Here is a 19292-nt window from a genome sequence, read left to right on the forward strand (position 1 = left end):
GAGCAGTGGTTCTCAACGTGGGGTCCGGGGACCACCAGGGGTCCTTGAGGGGGTTCCAGGGGGTCCCCAGCAAACAGATGAATTGTTAAACTTCAGTATTATTTCATTTACAAGAAGTTAACACAGTTAGAGAATGTAGAAGAATGACTGTTTTGATCATAGTTTCTCTGTTATCTCTCTACCTACAACACAGACAGTCATGGAATTCTGGACAAAATCATATCTGACAATAAAGATATTCTCAGATTTGGGTCTGAGAGACAAAATCTCATCAAATGGGGGTCCATGGCCCTGATGTGGACTAAATGATATGTTGATATGAAAAAGGTTGAGATTCACTGGTTTAGAGCAACTGTTCAGTCCCTCACCAGCTATCGTTGGAGGGCCCTTAAGCAAGTCATTTAACCTCTAAATGCTCCACAGAGCGGAGGCCAACAGCAAATGACTGGTTGTAGAGGCAGCTCCCATGTGTGATTGTGTGTATAAGGAATGCAATCCCTCCTCTCCCTGAAACTATTCACCAACCTTGTTTATGATTCCTGCATTTAGATTTGCACCAATAGCAACCGCACTTTGAGATTATGTTTAAAGTCTTATAACCCCAAGAACACTCCACACAGTAAGCTATCTGTTGCCTTACATGGCCTTCATCTAAAAGCATTTTCTCCTCCTAGCGGGATTCTTTGTCAAACAGCTTGTTGGACATCAAGAACTAACCATCTACAATAGGCTTAGTAGGTGGCCAAAACACATTGGAAAAAACCCCCACTGTGGACACAAGTTTCATCATGAATACTGTGCAACCGAATAACAAACATTACAAGTATTCCTGCTTGTTGCTAGGGTCAGAACCTGATTCCTACAAATCTCTCAGTCCATGTGAGCTACTGAATGGGTTTGCATGTGTAAGTGTGTGTGTGTGCATTGAGGGGTAGTCAGATGGAATAAGAACGCTCTCCAGATTTCAGAATTGCTCGGGGTAGCCAGCACAACATATGATCAGGGTTTTCAGCCTCTGGAAATAATATTGTGTGCTCCAGATTCAGATTGTGTTTATTTTGTCTCATTCCAAGGGGGAAAAATCTAGTCAAAGAGTCTGAAACCTCAGTGTCCTGGGAAAAAAAACATTGGGGTTTCAAATCATTTTCAGGAGCCAGGGTTGAGTAGAGGGGATGCAAGAGGTCATCTCTCATCGCTTCCCAAGTGGCTGCTGTTTCCTCCACCTCAAATTGGCAGCGTAATGCTGTTTTGCTTCCCTGACTAGATTCCCTTCTATATTTAGTCTATAAAAACAGCTCAAAAGTCTAGGTCTGGATTACTTATGCAAACTTGAAGCCCTTGAGGTAGACCTGTAGCTTTACAAAAAGCCAACAACCAACTCAATAACCTCATAATCTGATCATTTTTATAAACAAAGGAAAAGAAAGTGCTGTTGGAGAAACTGCGTAAAAAGGAACGCTATTTATTCAGTCAAAATGCAGGGGCTGATTTTCATATATGCAAGCTAGGCTTCACAATCACAATTCAAGTTACTTAAGGCCTGGATCTACACTCACAAATCAGCTAAAGGGTGAATGCTGATACAGGATCAAAGTTTGTCATTCAAAAACATGCGGACAAGTGGTCTTTCCTGCTGACCCCCAAATTAGTAGTCCTTCCCCTGGGAATCTTTCTGAATACAGTCCTGGTGTCTGGCCTTCAGTGGGTACTATTTTTATCTTTCTCCCCACAGATCTGACATCAAATCTCTAAGGGTACACAGGATGACATTTTAGACGTGTTTTAAATGCATAAGCACAACTTCTTGCAACGACTGTGCATATCATTGCCATTTCAGGACGTGACCTTAGCTTCCTCACTGAATCAAAGCAAAAAGAGACAAAAGCAGCCCGACTCTTGAGCAACACACTGCATCCATGAGGGAGACGGAGAGAGAGACAGCCTCAGAGCATGACAGATGAATTCATTAACAAGAACACGCTGTGTTGGTTGAATAAGTCATTGGAGTTGCTGCTACCATCAACAGCAGACAGCAGAAAGCCTGGCAGAGCAGAAATCCATCTGGCTGGATTAAAGATTGGACAAATCCAACAGAAATGGTGTAACACCAGGCCTGCATGAAACCATGTGTCCTGTGCATCTGCGCCTGAGGGGCAGATGCCAGGGTTTGGGTGGCGAGAGGGTGTGGGTGGATGGAGACGACAGGACTTTGGGGCCTCTGTACTGAGATACAGCAAACTAATCCAACATTCACCGGCACGGTTTACTCCACAGCCTCAGAGGGTGGGGAGGCAGAGAGGTTGATGGAGGAAAGGAGAGAGGAGAGGAAGATTACAGGCAGATGTATCTTAAGACTCCTTCTTTAGGTTCTGGCTCGGGCCTCTGTTGCTGGACTAATTCCGAAATGGTAGTCATGGGTCTGGTGTATATCCTTTGCCTGAGGAGGCCAACACTGACGCAGCAGCACAGCTTGATTCTTCCTCTTGAAGAAAACAACTCATAGACAGGCAAGAAAGATGCTGATGTGTGCAGGATCTAAGTGTGTGCGAGTGTGCGCATGCATGTTCAAAAATTGTTAATCTCAAAATATATATATATATATTTATACTGTTTTGTTTTGTTTTTCCCTGACCAAATATTAATATTCTGTCCAGTCTTACTAGTGCAGGATCAATGTTATTGTTTTCTGTACAATACATGGAAACTAGGTGATTAAAATACTGGCAAGTTTTATATTTTCACTAGTACATGCAGCACTATCACATTGCTTGGTAGATTAGTTTTGAATTTCAAATCAAACGACGGCAAGAGAGCAGCATGTTCCCTCCGATTAGGCGGCCTATTTTGACAACATGCAATACTTTCATGACACTGCTGCATGGCATTTTGATGTGGGGCCTGCCTCAGATGGCAGAAGCCACAGCCTCTGCTCTGCATCAACAGTGGTTAATCAAACCAACGACAGCTGAAGGTTGTCTGCTGGAGTTAAGAATACATTCGATTGAATCTGCTGATAATGGTTTCATTTGAACTCAATTCCTGGAAAGTGACGGTTCTAGTGCATGTGTGTGCAAAGGGATAGTTGTCCCCCACTATGAAATCGGGGTGAACTATGGATCAGTCTCCTTCCATATGTTTGTTCTTTCATCCATCACACGCAATATCTCAGACACCACTGATTGGGTTTCCACGAAGCTTGGGGAAATGATGCATCTCACTACTCTATTCATTCATTGTGATTGTAATGATATGTTGAATGTATGTATCTTTGTGTCCTGTCTTCATTTTTGTCGTTTCTGTGATGTTGCAAATGGAGCTGCTGTGATGAAAGAAAAATTTCAGACTGGATCTGACAATAAAGTATTATTATCATCATTATCATTATCATTATTATATTCCAGCATTTTCAAAATTGCACTCAGTGGCCCAATGGGGGTACTACAAAAACAGGTCAAAACAAGGCAATGTATTTGTCACTGATTGGCCCAGAGGGGGACTGCATCTTTTGTGGGGGGACAACATGTTTACTGTTGCCTGGGTTAGTAATGTAAGTTGTGAGTTTCTATCCACAGTTAATGTCTTCAATACAAAGGAGGCACATTTTCACAGCTGTACTGTAGCCTTAATGAATGATCTAACCTGGTTCCACCAAACTATTAAGGAATCTATTGGTAGGCAATTGTAGCGCTACTGAATTTACCAAAAAGACAACAATCAAACCTGCTCACTTATTATATCACCAAATAGGCTACCACTCAAGTTTACAGTTCACTATGTTATTCTTACTGCCTCAACCTCTCCCCCAATCCAGGCTGATTGAGGCTGATTCCCAATACATGGGAAACTGACATTTTGCGCTAATAGAACATGTTTGTGCATTTACACCCAAATGCAGAACATTTTAGTAGTCTCTCTCATTTTTCTAGCTGTACATTGGTGACATCACAGATTAAGGGGGTAGAAGAAAGTCTGCTCTCTCATTTCTGGCTACCTAGACAGCAGCAAAGGTCCGCTTGATACATATCAAATTTTCTTTGGGTACAGGAATACCATATCTGAATGTTGAAATTCTGGGGTGTAATCGTTTGAGGGGCAAAAAGAACTTAAGTCAAGCCAGGCCACACATTTGTTTCCAAACTAGCTCATATTATGAATTCTTTCAAGTTATTAAAACAATATGTACATTCATTAGCTCCAGTAACTACTTGTGCAACGTGTTGCCCGGTCCACCCAAGCCCTCTATGGGGAAAATGCCCTGTCATGCCAGGCTGAGGCTGTAGAAAACATGATTCCACCTTAGCACAACTACTCCCAATGTTCTGCCAAATGTCAGCTATTACATATCTACCCTCCAAGAGTTGGATTGAAATGCTGCACAGGCCTGTAATTTCAAGTCAACCTCTTCACTGTTTGTGCCCTGTTTTTGAAATCAGTCACTGGGGAGAGGTGGGAAGAAAGTAGATGCGCAGCCATTTGCGTATAAATATTTAAGGGTCACAAACTCATGCTTGTGCGCATACAAACACTCACGTATGCATGCATATACCTGCACTCACACAGACACACACACATAAACACACACACACCATAGCCAGGCATGAAAGCCTTCTAGTCAGCTGTCTGCCAGTAATGATCCTTCTTTGGCAGTGTGAGTGCGTAGCATGAATATGTCGCTAACCAGCTGCAGTCGCACTGCTCACACATCTGCTTTTTATATTATGTACTTGGTACATTCTGAAGCACATTCTCTCTCTATCCCCTGCAATTTATTGTACACCTTTCATCCCATCCCTTGTGTCCACTTGCTGTTCTGTGAACGGGACACTGTTGTGGTCAGTTGAAAAACCGCAGTGAGACTCACTGAGAATAACCAGACTAAACAAAGACATAAGGCTCTGCAGCTGGCTGAAGATTCCTCTATGGATCCTGCAATAGCAAAAGCATAAAGACTCTTCTTGTCTCTCTCACTGGAGCTGGTGCAATCGTGGGAATATAGTCCCCATTAGCACATTCCCAGGTGTTGAACCTTTATGGAAAGGACTAAGAGCTAACCGACGTGCTGGTATCGTCCCACAAAAACCGTGTAACACTCACCATCTGACAGTGGGGGGGTTAGGCATGGGGATTAGGGGGGTGGGGGCGGACAAAGTCTGCTACTACAACCTTACATAATGTTGCCTCATCCTGAGATGTGACGTGCACGTTTAACTCACTGCCTGCAAAACACCAGAGACAGACATGACGGAGTGGTAGACATTAAGGATGGAAAAGAGGGTGGGGGGGACTAACAACATAAAAACAGCTGGAGGGAATGACAAAGGCTTCTTTCAGTGGCAGTTCTGATTGGCACCCAATGCTGTCCCTCGACATTTTGAGAGTCTTACACTTTAATATGAAGTTCGATAACCATTTTCCCCTCTTTCTAATAAACCGCTGAGATCAATTTGTATTCTTCCATTGAGGGTGGAGAGTGTTAGGGCTCAGTCTCCGTAGAAATGGGAAATGAGTGGTGGAAGGCTGCTTCAGGAGGAAAAAAGGTGACAAGGCCATCAGCGGCACTGCAGCAGCAAATCAAGCAAAATGGAAAAGGAAAGAGAAACAGGAAACGGGGAAAAAGTGAGGGAAAGCATTATAAAACAACTCAAAGTGGAGGCCTCACTGAGTACATGGGGTAACCAGTTGCTACGGCAACACAACATCAAGTCCATTTGAGGAGGTCAAGTGGGTTTATCCAGTGACGTAGTGGTAAATAAAGGTGGGAAAACTATGACCTCCAGTCAGTTGTCATCATAAGGCAAACATTCACCAATATAAACAAAAATCAATTGTTTTTTCAGAAAAAGCATTACTGTATGTGTTTTTCCTTAAAATACCCTATCTTCAAGTAACCTACATCAGTTTGATACTACTTACTATGATGTATACTATGAATTTACCTCATAACGGTTTATGTAACAATAAAAAGGTGGGTAAACTGACCCTCCACTACGTCCCTGGGTTTATCACATCATATCACATGTAAGTGTTTCCCCTCGGTCAGGGGGGTTAATGTTTTTCAGCTCAGGGCCTAAATAAAAAAATATAAAATCTGTCAAGCCCTGGTACCCAGGCTCATTAAAACTCCGGCTGATCCTAGTATTCTTGTCATGTGGGGACCAACCAGAAACAAGTCTGTGCCCCATTCTGGGTAGCAACCCATAGTTTCAAAAACAGAGCCCTGGAGGGGTAAATTCGGTTCTGGGAGTTGGGTTTACTCATTCCCAGTTTCAGTTCCAGTAGCTGTATGATTTCTGTGGGTCTTATTTAGGTAGCTGGGCCAATATCACGATCAGTGGAGTTGTTGTACTGCAACTGCACTTTGTTGGTTTGCCTGGAGCATGGATTAAAGCCTGATGATGAATGTTGATTGTATTTACATTTTTGTTCTTACAGTAAGTGTGTGCGTGTGTGTGTGCATATGTGTGTGTGTGTGTGTGTGTGTGTGTGTGTGTGTGTGTGTGTGTGTGCGTGCTGGGGAGAGCACAGCTGCCATATAAATTTAAGAGACACTGAGCATCTAACAAAGGCCGACGGAATGGCTACAACATACCTGCGTGGAGGGCCCCTGCTATAGATCACTGTTACCAAAGTGTACTGTTGTGAAATACAGCGGCACTGCAAACTGTCACGCTACCTGTGAACGACCTCATCGAGGCTAAATCTGTCCTGCGAGCTTGGCTAACCTCGACTCGTCTCAGTCAATACCACTAATGCCTCAGCTACCTCAGGCAACTGATCTGTCACTCAATTTAACAGACATGACTGCTGTTCAGTTCGGCCCTTCATCATCATGCACTAGACTGCCTGCAGATAACCTGAGGAGAACTAGCACTACATGCGAGCGGCGGTTAGGACTTAACAAGAGTGCCATCCTGTGGCAAAGTTAAACATCACTAATCACAAGGTCATTTTGCTGCGGAGCAGGGATTAAACTTCCCCAGTAAACCATGGAGGGTTGTCCTTGAGTTTGACTCAGCATATTAAAGACAGTCTCACAATGCTTGGGTAAAGCTTTCCACAGTGCTTAGGAGGAGCTGCTAGTGGTGCTGCTCTGATGGAAACCCAGACACATGTAGTGTTGTATTTCTTGTGTTTGTACTATGTCTGAAACATTTTCTATGATACTGTAGCACTGGTACAGGATAATGTTTTCTAACCATATCAGTATTTCCTTCTGGTTACCATTTTCATATGATAATAATGACAAAGTAAAAAATAAAGTTTTTACAGCCTATTTTATGTATGCAAGGGTATTTATGTTTATGTCTTCTGCAGGGCCAAGAGGAAGTGATGGGCTTGGGTCTCTAAATTACCCAATGTCTGCAATGCTGATTAAATTGACATAATTTATGTCCCAGGCTAAATCAAAACAGTTGAAGACCTTGTGTACTTGAGCGTTGTGCTCTTACTTCGAAAGAAAGAAGGTGGAGTTTTCTCTGCTCTTGGTGAATGTGATGGGGAGGAACCTCAGCGTGATGTTCATCTTCCTGGCGCTGGCTGCCAGCCTCTTAGCCTGGAAAAACAGAAAAGGAACGGAAAGAACAGAATAGTACAGTGCAGTATAGTATAGAATCTAATGGTATTGTATCATATGAATTTAGTGTACTACAGCATAGTACAGTGTAGCAATATTTCGGTTTGTCACAGCATCATACTGTATAGTAATAGCTTAGTTTGGTATAGCTGTATAAAGGTTAGTCTTGTTGAGATCTTCAACCCAAGGCAGAATGAGCCAAAACAGCAGTGGGACGCACCAAGATTCAAACAACCAAACAGTACAATGCAACATTATCAGAACTTAAAAAAAAGGTTCCAGGCAGAGGAGAATACTTTAGAAAAAATAACTATCCACTGAAACAGAATCTAATAGAAGGGTTCTATTGCTGGCCTTCAACAAGATTTGCTGGGACCACAACCCGACTGACATTTCAGTTCACTGGAAAAAGTCAGAGGGGTTCGAGCATCTTCTGCAAGAACAGTTACGTCTAAACACCAAACATCTGTTCTGCATCAATAAATCTGGCTGTGCAAGTTTCATTAACAATTAAAACAAAGATTACCTGACGTTCTCCTTACTGTCCTGATCTCGATTTGAAAGGACAAGCCTTTCCTTTCTGGCACTAGCATAGCTACTTAATGACTTAGATTGGCAGATACAGGGAGACAGTAAAAGAGATTTATTGACAGGTAGGCCTATACAAGGCTAATAGATTATTGCACTTGGAAGGCTCTGGAAGAACCCCAAAGCCCAAAGCGCATCATGTGCCAAGCCTTTATCTCTTGCTGAGAATAAAGCTCATTATTTTGATTGATTTGTGACCACTGATGCAGGCAGTACCTCTAAAACCCCACAAGAAAACATGCATTACTCCAAACTATCAAATATCACTTCTGTTGTGTTGTAGTAACAGTACAGGTAAAGCTGGAATGGACACTGAATGTTACGTAAATGAAGGTCTGTGGTTTGGAGCGACAGCAGTAAGCATTGCGTAACTATAGCCGCAAATTACCAAAGCAGCAACAAAGCATGAAAAGAAAAATATATAGATGATGCTGGATTTCTAATATCGTAAAGCTAGGATTTTATTAGTGTAATTCTTTCATTCATCTTTTGATTTTTAAAAGGTATACAGATCAGATATGTAACATCTTTGTTCTGTACTGTAATACGGTTAAGCAGTTTTGGGGCTGTTACACAAGAGAAATCAAAATCAGGAGCTGTATACATTAATGCTTCTGGGAATCTCTCACTTTCACTTGATTTCACAGCGCTCCTCTCCAGCATACTGTGGTTTGAGCGAGTTGTGAGTTGAGGACACAAAATGGCACAGAGTTTTCAGATGTCGCATAACTGACCCAGTCACATGTTCACATAAACTAGTCTCCGAATATAGTCTACTCCAAGATAGCCAGCTTTAAGCATGTAAGACAACCTCATTAATGTATCAAGGATGACCTATTTGATGAATACAGGCCCTGGTCAACTAACAGCTGTGCAACTGACTTACTTTTAAAGTTGCATGTGGAGTCCGAATGAGAGTGTCTCTAGTGGCACCATCAGCAAACCGCCCTGTATCCTCCAGAAACCTGTAATCTACAGCAGCAGAGACCAAATAGTAAACGCACATAACAGTAAAAGACATGATTTATTTTGTGTAATATATCTCATTAATATATTAATGACATTAATTGTGATAACACATTCTAATACTTACAGAAACATGCAACTCCTGACAACTATGACAAATAATAACAACGTACTTTATTCTAGTTACTTCAATTTAGGATTTTCCAGGTCAGTTTCCTAAATACCATTTCAAAATAATGGGGCTGCACTTGATGGCGATGATATTTTAACAATATTTATTTTACGATGAACAGAATATTTTCGGCACTCGGCCTTCGTCAGTGTCTGCCAAAAACATTTTAAAATAAGTATCCTCACTGTCAAGTGTGACCCTATTATTCTGAAAAGACATTTTTGTCTAAGGATCACACACTGACTGGCCTGAGCGCAGAGGCCAACCGACAAACTCATTTTCCCAAATTCTTAAGATACGTCAGTGGAAAACCACTCGGGGATAGAGACTTCATCATGTTTGTTATTACAGTTACAATTAGAATTTGACAATGAAAGATTAAGAGAAAACCTTACATGTGATATCTTTAAACTTGTTCGTGAAATCATGTTGAGAACATTCCCCTTTTTTGGAGTGGGTTTTGCAGTTATAAAGGAAAGGAGAGGCTCACCACTGAGAAGGCTTATTTCATCAAACTGCGAGAGGGCCACGAAGGCAGTCTTGTTTCTAACTCCGCTGCATCCTGAATCTTCCTTGTGTTTCTTCACACACAGCAAGCTGCAGGGAACAGAGAGGGAAATCTTTCAGTAATGCTTCTGTTTTCCTGGAATTTAGTTTTGTGGCATTTCTGCTCCTCCAGACAGTACACAAAGGGCAGCCAAGGGAAAAACTGGTGAAAGAGGGAGGACAAAATGCAACAAATGTTATGGGCTGGGCTCAGACCGACGAACTTGAGTAAATGGCATAGGTCCTTGCCTGCCAAACCATCGGGAACACCCTGTAAAGAACAATTTAACCAAATGGTTGGCACTGCAGGTGGACAAACACTACTAGATTTCTTTAACTATTTAAAGCACCAAAGAGGCTGTCATCCCAGAAAGATTTTCAAGATCAGTGTGCTGTGAGAAATCTCCAGAGAGAAAAGCTGATGGTTACCTGTTTCATTACAGTATTTGTGTAGGACAACATATTTGGGCCAAAACCAGGTCAAAGTCTTGTGCCCCCACCCTGACACATACAACATGACAAAAATCAGGTTTCTGTTACCCTTGGTTTCATCATCGGACTATGAACACAAGGCGCTTCATTATAAGGGTCGACTCTAGTTGGAAAATAAGTGTTTTTTTCAGTTCAAGCAGTGAGTTCTCAAAGCATCTCTTTCAGGATTAAGCTGTTGCGTAGAGCCTTACGTAACACAAGGTCTGGAAAACACAGAGCAAAACTCTCTCTCCGGGGATCTAAATCATTGGAGAGCCAACGCCAAATCTGGCGAGGAGGTGTAAATCAGTCTTGAGATGTCTTGGTGCACACTGGGAACCGTGACGGTGCCACTGACGGGTCGTCCACTGACAGATTAAAACCCTCTGCGTCTGCCTGTCGCCTGGGCCTGACTGATGACTGATGGCCAGTGTGTGGTTTGCACAAAATTAGTGAGGGTGGAGGTGCACAAGTCATTTGTAGCTTTCTTTCGCTTTTCTCCCACCCTTTGCATAAAAGCAAATTTAACCAAAATTCAAATCAATCAAAATGGATGCATTTTTTATTTTGTGCCAACACAGGAAACGTCATCCTCCTTCATCCTCCGTTTAGTCTCTAAGGAGACTAAAAGCAATGAAAATGACAGCCCAGGTTTGACCAGTTAGGCCGAGGCATTCAGTAAATGCCAATGACCAGCTTTAATGCACTTGCAAAAGTAATCTGTCCAGTGTGCTGTTCAATTAAATTTCATATCATTGGTGATGAAGGACAAATGCTCTTAAGTACAGGCTGGGCCTAGACCTATAAGTATACCTGACCAAAGTTAATTGATGGACGTTCAGTAGACAGAAAGGCCAGGCAGGTTGCACCCACCTGCACATTTCTTCTAGATGCCTTGAATGAAAACATTACTGAGACTAATATGATTATTCTGAAAATGCCTGTAATTGGCTTTCTGAAAGATCTTATTAAAAAAGAAACACTTGGGATGTGATCCAAGCACAGAAAGACCCATTTCAGACACTTGCTGAGAGAAAGGTATTTGGCCAGGGTCTCGCAAAGACCATATCCCAGAAACTATGCAAAAGGAATGCTGAATGATGCCCAAAACAATAGGGAGCCATGAGAGAGGTGGATGGACATTCCCTTGCCCCCGCCGATAAACCTTAATGAAAAACTCAGGTGTGACCTTCATTATGGCATTTAGAACTTGAAGGTTGCGTTGTAAATGCTTCAAGATCCACAGAATTCAAGGAATAGGCCATGGGTTGTTGACATTACTAGTGGCGTGTTGTTGCTGGCCAGCAATCAAAGGAAAGTTCAGTCAGTAAAAACAAAAATATGGCTATAACTCAATCACAAAAGTCAAGTTACTGCGTGCAAAGTAGAAGAGAAATTTTCTTCAGCTCTTGTTGCATAATACCTTAGTGATTAGTGGTTTATATCTCAAATGGCAAAACATTGTTTCAGTGATTTCATTAGTGATATCACACAGATGGAATACAGCTTCTATGACAATTGTATGTTCTCGTTGTAGAGAGACCAAAACGATGAAGGAAAATCCATCCTAAAACAGAATTCATGTTATTTAAGATTTCTTAGTTCATTCAATTTTTATCAACATGAACTAGGCTAGTAGGCCTATTTGTCTCTTGCTGACATGATCAAGAGTGTCTTGGCTCTTTTCTGTCTAACTTTGGGAGAAGCTACTTTCCATCACGCTCACAAAGACTGAACTATCCAAGATCATGGGCGAATAACATCTGTTAGGGTGGATTTGCCCTTCAATATATCTGTGCTCCCCATTTTCACTTTTACTCAATCAAAAACCTGCCAAACTCTGTTGCAAAGCAGGCAGTAACAAAGTCCAGGGGTGTTCCATAGATCTGCAGACTTTGGCATCTACCATGTACATGCAAACTCTCACTCCTTGCTTTCCTGTAACTCTAAATAACACAATATCCAATAAAGCACAAATACCCCCAAAACTATTCTTTAAAAATCTGCATTGGCCTACTAACTAATGAATCTATATGCAAGACCCCTGCCTGAGACAAAAACCCGATAGTCCACATCTCTCTGCAGTAACCCTTTCCCCCCTCCCCTCGGCCTATATGTTACATAACTTAAGAATCAGCTTTACTGTTGTCTTTTTGGCTGCAGCTGAGGTTTCCAATCATTTCTGACCATGGAGGAACCGAGGCCCTCTTAATATCTTTAAATCACCCATAATACCACACTATAAAAGGGGAAGATAAATTGATTCCACCTTGGTGTTAAAACTTGGAGACGGTTGGTAAGCACCTGGGGGAGATCATCTCAGCCTAATAGCAGCTTGGGGGCTGGAAAAGCCTCGGAGCAGGCAGGGAGCATCAAAGTCAGGCCTTCTTTCATCTAATGCAACTTATATGAAGGCTAGGCTATTCTTGCTTCAGTGCGCTCATACTGTGTAGAATAGTGTGCTTTCTGCCAGGCTCTAAAATGAAAAAGCAGTCATTGATAGCCTCATGGACCCAGCTGCCATTGCTAATTTTTTATGCTACATTTTCCACTGCATTATAGTAGAAACATAGGTAGCTGTAACTGTGTGTAATATAGCCAATATAGCATGTTAACTTGTTGCAGAAAGCAGCACTACTTCGACACTTTCTTCTCCCACTAAATTGCCTCTTAATTTAATAAAGCGAACATTAGCCGGCTTTAGGCAGTTGTGCTTTTCAAAACATGTAGCCATAAAGTACACACTCATGTTAATTAATATAGGCCTATATAACATGGAAAAAGCTGAATGGGGGTGTTGTGGGGCCTTGTGTCACCTATATGCTGGCAGAAAGAACAATATTACTTGGTCTTTGGGACATCAATCTCACCTGCAAGAATGATTGAGACAGGCGGGGCATCTGTACTTGGCCTCCTCTGATCCACACACACCACAACTGTTGGACAGACAAATGGCAACATCATTACAATCAAAATCTCTGCAAGTACAAAAAAAGTACATGACTTTATCCCCAGGTGACATGGGTGCAGATAGCCTACATACTGAGGACAGTTTCACACTACATACTAACACACAACATGAGCATGACCTCACCACACTCAAAGGGAAAGTACAAGACATGTAATGAACAACCTTCTGCATTCCACATTGTCATTCACCATTCTTGCCAATCAGATGCTACTCTATATTCATTTGCTGCTTAGTTACGATATACTAACTCAGAGAGAGACAGAGGAGATCCAGGGGGAGAGAGAGAGAGAGAGAGAGAGAGAGACAGACAGACAGACAGACAGACAGACAGACAGACAGAGGAGAGAGAGAGAGAGTGTGTTTCTGAGTTTCTGTTAATTACTGCCCTCATTATTGTTAGTACTGGAACATTGTAAATGTTTTGAGTATTTATTTATGTTTGACGTGATATCACAATATGCCTTGGCAAAACTAGCTTCTTTTTGATTTGTGCCAATACAGCTCATTTTGAATTTAATTTAATTGAGAGAGAGAGAGAGAGAGAGAGAGAGAGAGAGAGAGAGAGAGAGAGAGAGAGAGAGAGAGGATACCACACACATACCGATACAAAGTGTGATCTGTATCTTAATGCTTTGGCAATATTGTTCTTAACTTCCATGCCAATAAAGCCTGTTGAATTGGAGGGAGGGAGGGAGAGAGAGAGAGAGAGAGAGAGAGAGAGAGAGGAGGGGGGGCGGTCAAGAGAGAATGCATGGTACCAAATGAGGCTAATAGCAGCTAGTTTGCTATCTAACACATTAACTGGCAAGTACGAGAATAACGGTATATACGGCCACTCGGTTTACGAACAAGTTAACGATACAAATCAAATGCAGGCTGGAAGAACTTATGCCAGACCGTGTTGTAAGCAAGTAACGTTACAACTGTAAGCTAATGCTAGCTAACAGTTCGCCACCGGCTCGCTGCCTACTAAAATCACTTACTTTGACAGAGACATCTTTCTTTTCTTCCCTTTTACCTCATCCTCTAGACTGCTGTTTTCGACTTGGCTTTCCACAGCTGACATTGTGTCTGCTGCGGGCACAATTACGGTACACATTACTGAGAGAGGGCAGCCACACGTTGGGCATGAAGCTCTAGCATCAAAACAAACCCACTTCCTCCTCTTGCCTGTGGCCTCTTTGCAGCACGTGGGGGAGAATTCCGGTTGAGCGTGAAACTTGCACATTGGCGCCTCCTGGTGTTGGCGGGTTAGAAATACGACATCCTCCAGTAATGTCCAAATACAGTCTATGTGTAAAACAGACCTATAGCTGAGATGTACCGAGCCTATTACCTATTATGCATAATTATGGGATATTATGCATCATAGTGCCAGGACATATAGTTTGCCTGTTATGCATAATAATGTACCTAATGTATTTTAAGTAGCTTGAAAACAACACAATATGTCACATATCAGATGCAAAAAGTCTAAAGTAAAATAAATAAGGAAAGGACTTTTTTTCCACAGCTAAATTATGTTGTGCTGCCTCAGTCAAACATCTGATACAATATGTGGTGCTATGAATGCCTCATGGATATTTTGCTGCTGTAGGCAGTTCAGTGGGTGTGGTGAGGTATGCTTTTATTGCTCAGAAGTGTGAAACAAAACATTGCAGTTAGCTTTCAGTTGAATGAGTTTATAATCACGCGTCTCTCCCCTGAAAGTGAATTCAATTTGAGCCAAGTCCAGCAGCTTGTTGTTTTTATGACTCATGAATAATGATACAAGGAACTGAGTGACCTTTTCACACTGTTGATTTGATGTGCCTTGGAATTCTGCTGCTGCACTGAAATTAACTGGCTTCATGTTTTTATTTGCTAGTCTTAATAGCAACAATGAAGCAGGTAAAAATTCTGAGAAGAAACTCTAGATCCTCACCACTTTTGTATGTGAGTTTATGTAAGACTTATTGTTTATTTAGGGGAGGTCATAGTAGTGTATGAGTGCGTGTTTGAGCGCATGCACACCATATTTAATCACCAGCTGCTGAAGGCAGTGTCTTTTCATATTATCATCAACACTTTGAGTTGCCAGCATCAGTAAGATTGAGGGTGCCAGTGGGTTAGGCACTAGGCAGTCTGTGATAACAGAGGCTTCAGAGCCAGAATAGCAGGCGGTTGTTTTCTTTTTTCGACTCACATTTCAGATAAATATATAATTATCTAAGTTGATGCATTTTACAGATTGCGCTAAAAGGGGATGCTATCTTTCTTCAAAAATCACTCCCTGGCTGCAGAAAAAACAAACTCTGGATCTTCCCGGTACCAAAAGCACATCAATTCACTTTTGGTCACGATTTGATCAACAAAACACGAAAGTTAAACTGGAATTAAATGAGGATGGATTTGGGCTCTCCTGTAAAGAGATAGCCAAAACCCACTTATGTCCCTCTGGCACCAAGGCTTCAATGATAGTGTTACAAAAATTCAAACCATTCTAATCTAAAACAGATTTGCCAGAGGGAGACAGATAGTCATACAGCAAACTTCTATTACAGTCGACTCTCCAATGTTAGGCTATTTCATTCAAACCTACTGTATGGATTTATGATACTGACCATTCCTTTAATCAAACACAAGCACCAAACCATATGGGGATAAAATGTTCCATTTATTTAATGTCAACATATTTATTATTTACACATTTGCATCCAACTTTATCCTCCAGAGAATTTATATAATTACACTTTGTTCAAGGTAATATAACTTAAGAATATGATGACTGTTTTTTAAAGGATTCTGACTCTGACACTGAATGAGCTGAAAAAAAAGGTATGATAAACATACAGTCACAAGTGTGTACACACAAATACACTTTTTAAACATAAATACTTATTTAGACTGAGTTGTAGTTGACCAAATAGTTCTCTGAGAGTATAACTTACTGCGGTACAGTAATGTGAACAAAAACAAAAAGGATATAAATAATCAAACATACAGTATGCTGTCAATATATACACAGGAAATGTAAAAACTCACTGATGACTCATTCTTTGTTGCAGCACCAATGATAGGTTACCCCTGAAGAACCTACCAAATAGCAGGAAAAAGCTACGAAAAAATATGTAGTGTATCAAAACAAATGGTTCATAAATTAGAAATGACCAAATCAAAATAAGTACTCATACAATAGAACAAATCTTGATGTAACCGGTACATACAACTCGAAGGAAAAAACAAAAGACTAACTTGACACAAGCATCTATTCTAGGAAGCGAATGAGCGGGTAGAGGTAGAGCACCATCTGTCAGGACGAACGTGTCCGACTGGGCAGGACAAGACAGAATGATCATGAAAACAATGTAACGTATAGCCTTTGATCGGAAATGCAAGGTTCAAATCTGTCACACATTATCCACATGCTATTGCACTCTTATAAACCATTAGTTAGACAGTGCTCCTATTCAGAGGCCTGGCGCTCTCCTTCGGGCTAGGCCCCTGCTTAGGATGGCTAAGGTGTACTGGAGGGTGGTGGGTTGGGGTGTATGACAGGGAGGTACAGTATGAGTTTGGGGTTTGGACAGGTCGCTGCGTAGTTAGGCCCAACCCTGAGATCAGGGAGTAACGTGGGTCCAGGATGCAGCCAACCCAAGCACCTTTTGACAGACGAACGAAAAATACTTTACACATTTATTCGATAAATATTGGTATACACTGTTCTCCTTTGGCCTTCTTGGCCTGGATGTCCCACAGAGACCGAGTTCCTCCACCAAGGTCCGCCGTCGACCGGACGCGGGCTTTCGTCGCGCTCGCAAAGACCCGATGACAGTCTCTCCCGACAGGAGCGGAGACCCATCCCAGCTTGGTGTTCGAGCCTCTCTTTGGTAGGCAGCCGTTTTGTGCGGCGGCCTCGCATTTTAGTAGTTTATATGTTAGGTGTGGTACGGGGAAGGCGGTGTTGGCCTCAGAGGAAGCAGACCGGTCCAACTTCTACATGTCGCTGACTATGGGGCTGTGATGCAGAGGGTTCCTGCATGTCTACAATAGGCAGCTGACGACTATCCTGAGTATGGAAGAGGAAACGTGACTGGTGCCAGCTGCCATCTTGGATCTGAAAAGGGGGACGGAAGAAGAAAAAGGAATAAAATATTATTCAAGTGATTCAAATCTCTTTCAAAATCTGCAACAAAATGGCCAACAATGTATTTGTACATGTGGATGACATTCTGTTGAAATATATTTTGGGTTGCAAAAATATATTTAGGATATACTTGCAGATGTATGCTGTCAACAGAATGTATTTCCAGTGTCCCAAATCTTTTTCAAAGAAATGTCATCTACCTGAACAAATATATTTTTGCAAACATATAAATAAACATATTCTGAAGTAGGCCTACATGTGAAATGTATTTTTTTGCAGTGTAAGATGAGACTATTTGCATTTCTGTTGTGCCTGCGGTGAAGCTAAATACAGCATTTTCAACCCAGTTAATCTAATAAGATGCAACCTATTTTACTCTGTTTCAGAGCTGCAGTCAAGACCACCTTAGTCGAGTCAGAGTCAAGTCCAAGATCAGGTCGAAAGGTGCTGGAGACCAAGTCAAGACCAGGACGAGAGCAAACTGAGTCTTATTCAAGACCACGACCAAACTAGGCAATAAACAGTGTCCATGTTTTTCCAAGCGTGAACATAATGCTTATAAATGATGCTTAATAAAGTTTCTTAAGGGTGAACACAAGATGTACAGTAGCTCTATCTGCAAATCTGCTTACATCAACTCATCAATGCATGGGAACTGACTAATTGATGCATAGAAGTTTCAGAACCATTGCATACGCAGGTTTCTATAGATAAAATCTCTTCAAATGTTTCGCCCTGTTCAATTCTATTCACCGTGGGCCTAAAAGGAAAAGGATCTGCTGCATCAGTTCTCTACTCTGCTCATCACCTTGCACTCGTCTTGTAGCACGTGAGGTTCAAGTAGTGTGTCTTCCTCAAACGTCTGTCCGTTCCAGCCGCGGAACCGCAGCCGGGTGTTCTCCTCGGTGACAGGGCCGGGGGCGCTGAAGCTGTCTGCGGTGCCGTAGGGCGGGTCGCTCAGGCAGTGGACCGTGATGCTGTGGCTGGCCTCGGTGCTCAGCAAATGGAGGAACTTCATCTGGACTTTCCCCACACCAAACACCATCTGTAAGGGGAAGGCACAGCCAGGGTTGAGTAATGTAATTATAACCATGATAGGGTGAAGGCTTGCATTCCCAAACAGTGACACAGATTGCTACAATGATGCCTGCATGAATACTGGTACAGTAATTGGTTATCCTAATAGTAATATTTCTTTAGGGCGCAATTATCTAATTATCTGAAATCCTGATTGAAGGTAATCTATCTCACCGTATCTATTTATTAACACCTCAATAAAGTCAAGTTTCAAATGTTCCTTCTTTCTGTCCAGTACGATGTTGAGGTTTGATATCTGAATGTTATTTGTCCACTTCACTCTTTGGTACCTTATTAGAGGCCAGTGGATGTAAACAGGTCTGCCCCCCTGCAGTGAAGTTGCAGAAGACCTCCATGGCGTCTGAAGTACAGCCCAGGTTTGGATCGATCCAGAACCGACCTGAATTCAGAGAGGAGAAAGAGAGAAAGACAGAGACAGAGAGAGACAGAACAATGAATAATAATCCTAATATTAATAAACTTTACTCATATACTGTAGCACTGATCTAAAAGCAGAGTTTACAAAAGTGCTTTGCAAAAGGCATATAAACAAGAATAGTAAAAATATATGAAATGGGGATAAAAATTGAGAAACACATTGAAAAGTGGTCTAGCTGTCTGGCTAGCTAGCTAAAAAAAAGTGTGTTTTAAGAAGTGATTTAAAAGATGATACAACTTGTGCCCAGTGAAAATAAATGGCTCTCTTGATGGTGTTGAACCTGCACCCAGTACAGTCTGACAAAAACACTAATGTACATAGTAGAAACCAAACTAAAGAGTCTAGACTAGTATGATGAAATAC

At 41.8% G+C, this 19292-nt stretch overlaps 2 protein-coding genes across 2 annotated transcripts in view; both read right to left on the reverse strand.

Moving 5' to 3' along the window:
• Window positions 1-14443, reverse strand: part of znhit6 (zinc finger HIT-type containing 6) — a 31224-nt gene extending 16781 nt beyond the window's left edge. The window contains exons 1-5 of the mRNA XM_071925648.1: window positions 14271-14443; window positions 13187-13252; window positions 9790-9896; window positions 9048-9133; window positions 7449-7552 (exon numbers count right to left, since the gene is read on the reverse strand). Coding sequence (XP_071781749.1) covers window positions 7449-7552; window positions 9048-9133; window positions 9790-9896; window positions 13187-13252; window positions 14271-14386 — 479 coding nt within the window. The 5' untranslated portion in view covers window positions 14387-14443. The remainder of the gene's footprint in view (window positions 1-7448; window positions 7553-9047; window positions 9134-9789; window positions 9897-13186; window positions 13253-14270) is intronic.
• Window positions 14444-15942: 1499 nt separating this feature from the next.
• Window positions 15943-19292, reverse strand: part of col24a1 (collagen type XXIV alpha 1) — a 151022-nt gene continuing 147672 nt past the window's right edge. The window contains exons 73-75 of the mRNA XM_078285863.1: window positions 18781-18890; window positions 18222-18458; window positions 15943-17383 (exon numbers count right to left, since the gene is read on the reverse strand). Coding sequence (XP_078141989.1) covers window positions 17237-17383; window positions 18222-18458; window positions 18781-18890 — 494 coding nt within the window. The 3' untranslated portion in view covers window positions 15943-17236. The remainder of the gene's footprint in view (window positions 17384-18221; window positions 18459-18780; window positions 18891-19292) is intronic.

Source organism: Centroberyx gerrardi, chromosome 9 (assembly GCF_048128805.1).
Source record: "Centroberyx gerrardi isolate f3 chromosome 9, fCenGer3.hap1.cur.20231027, whole genome shotgun sequence".
Lineage (NCBI taxonomy): Eukaryota > Metazoa > Chordata > Actinopteri > Beryciformes > Berycidae > Centroberyx > Centroberyx gerrardi.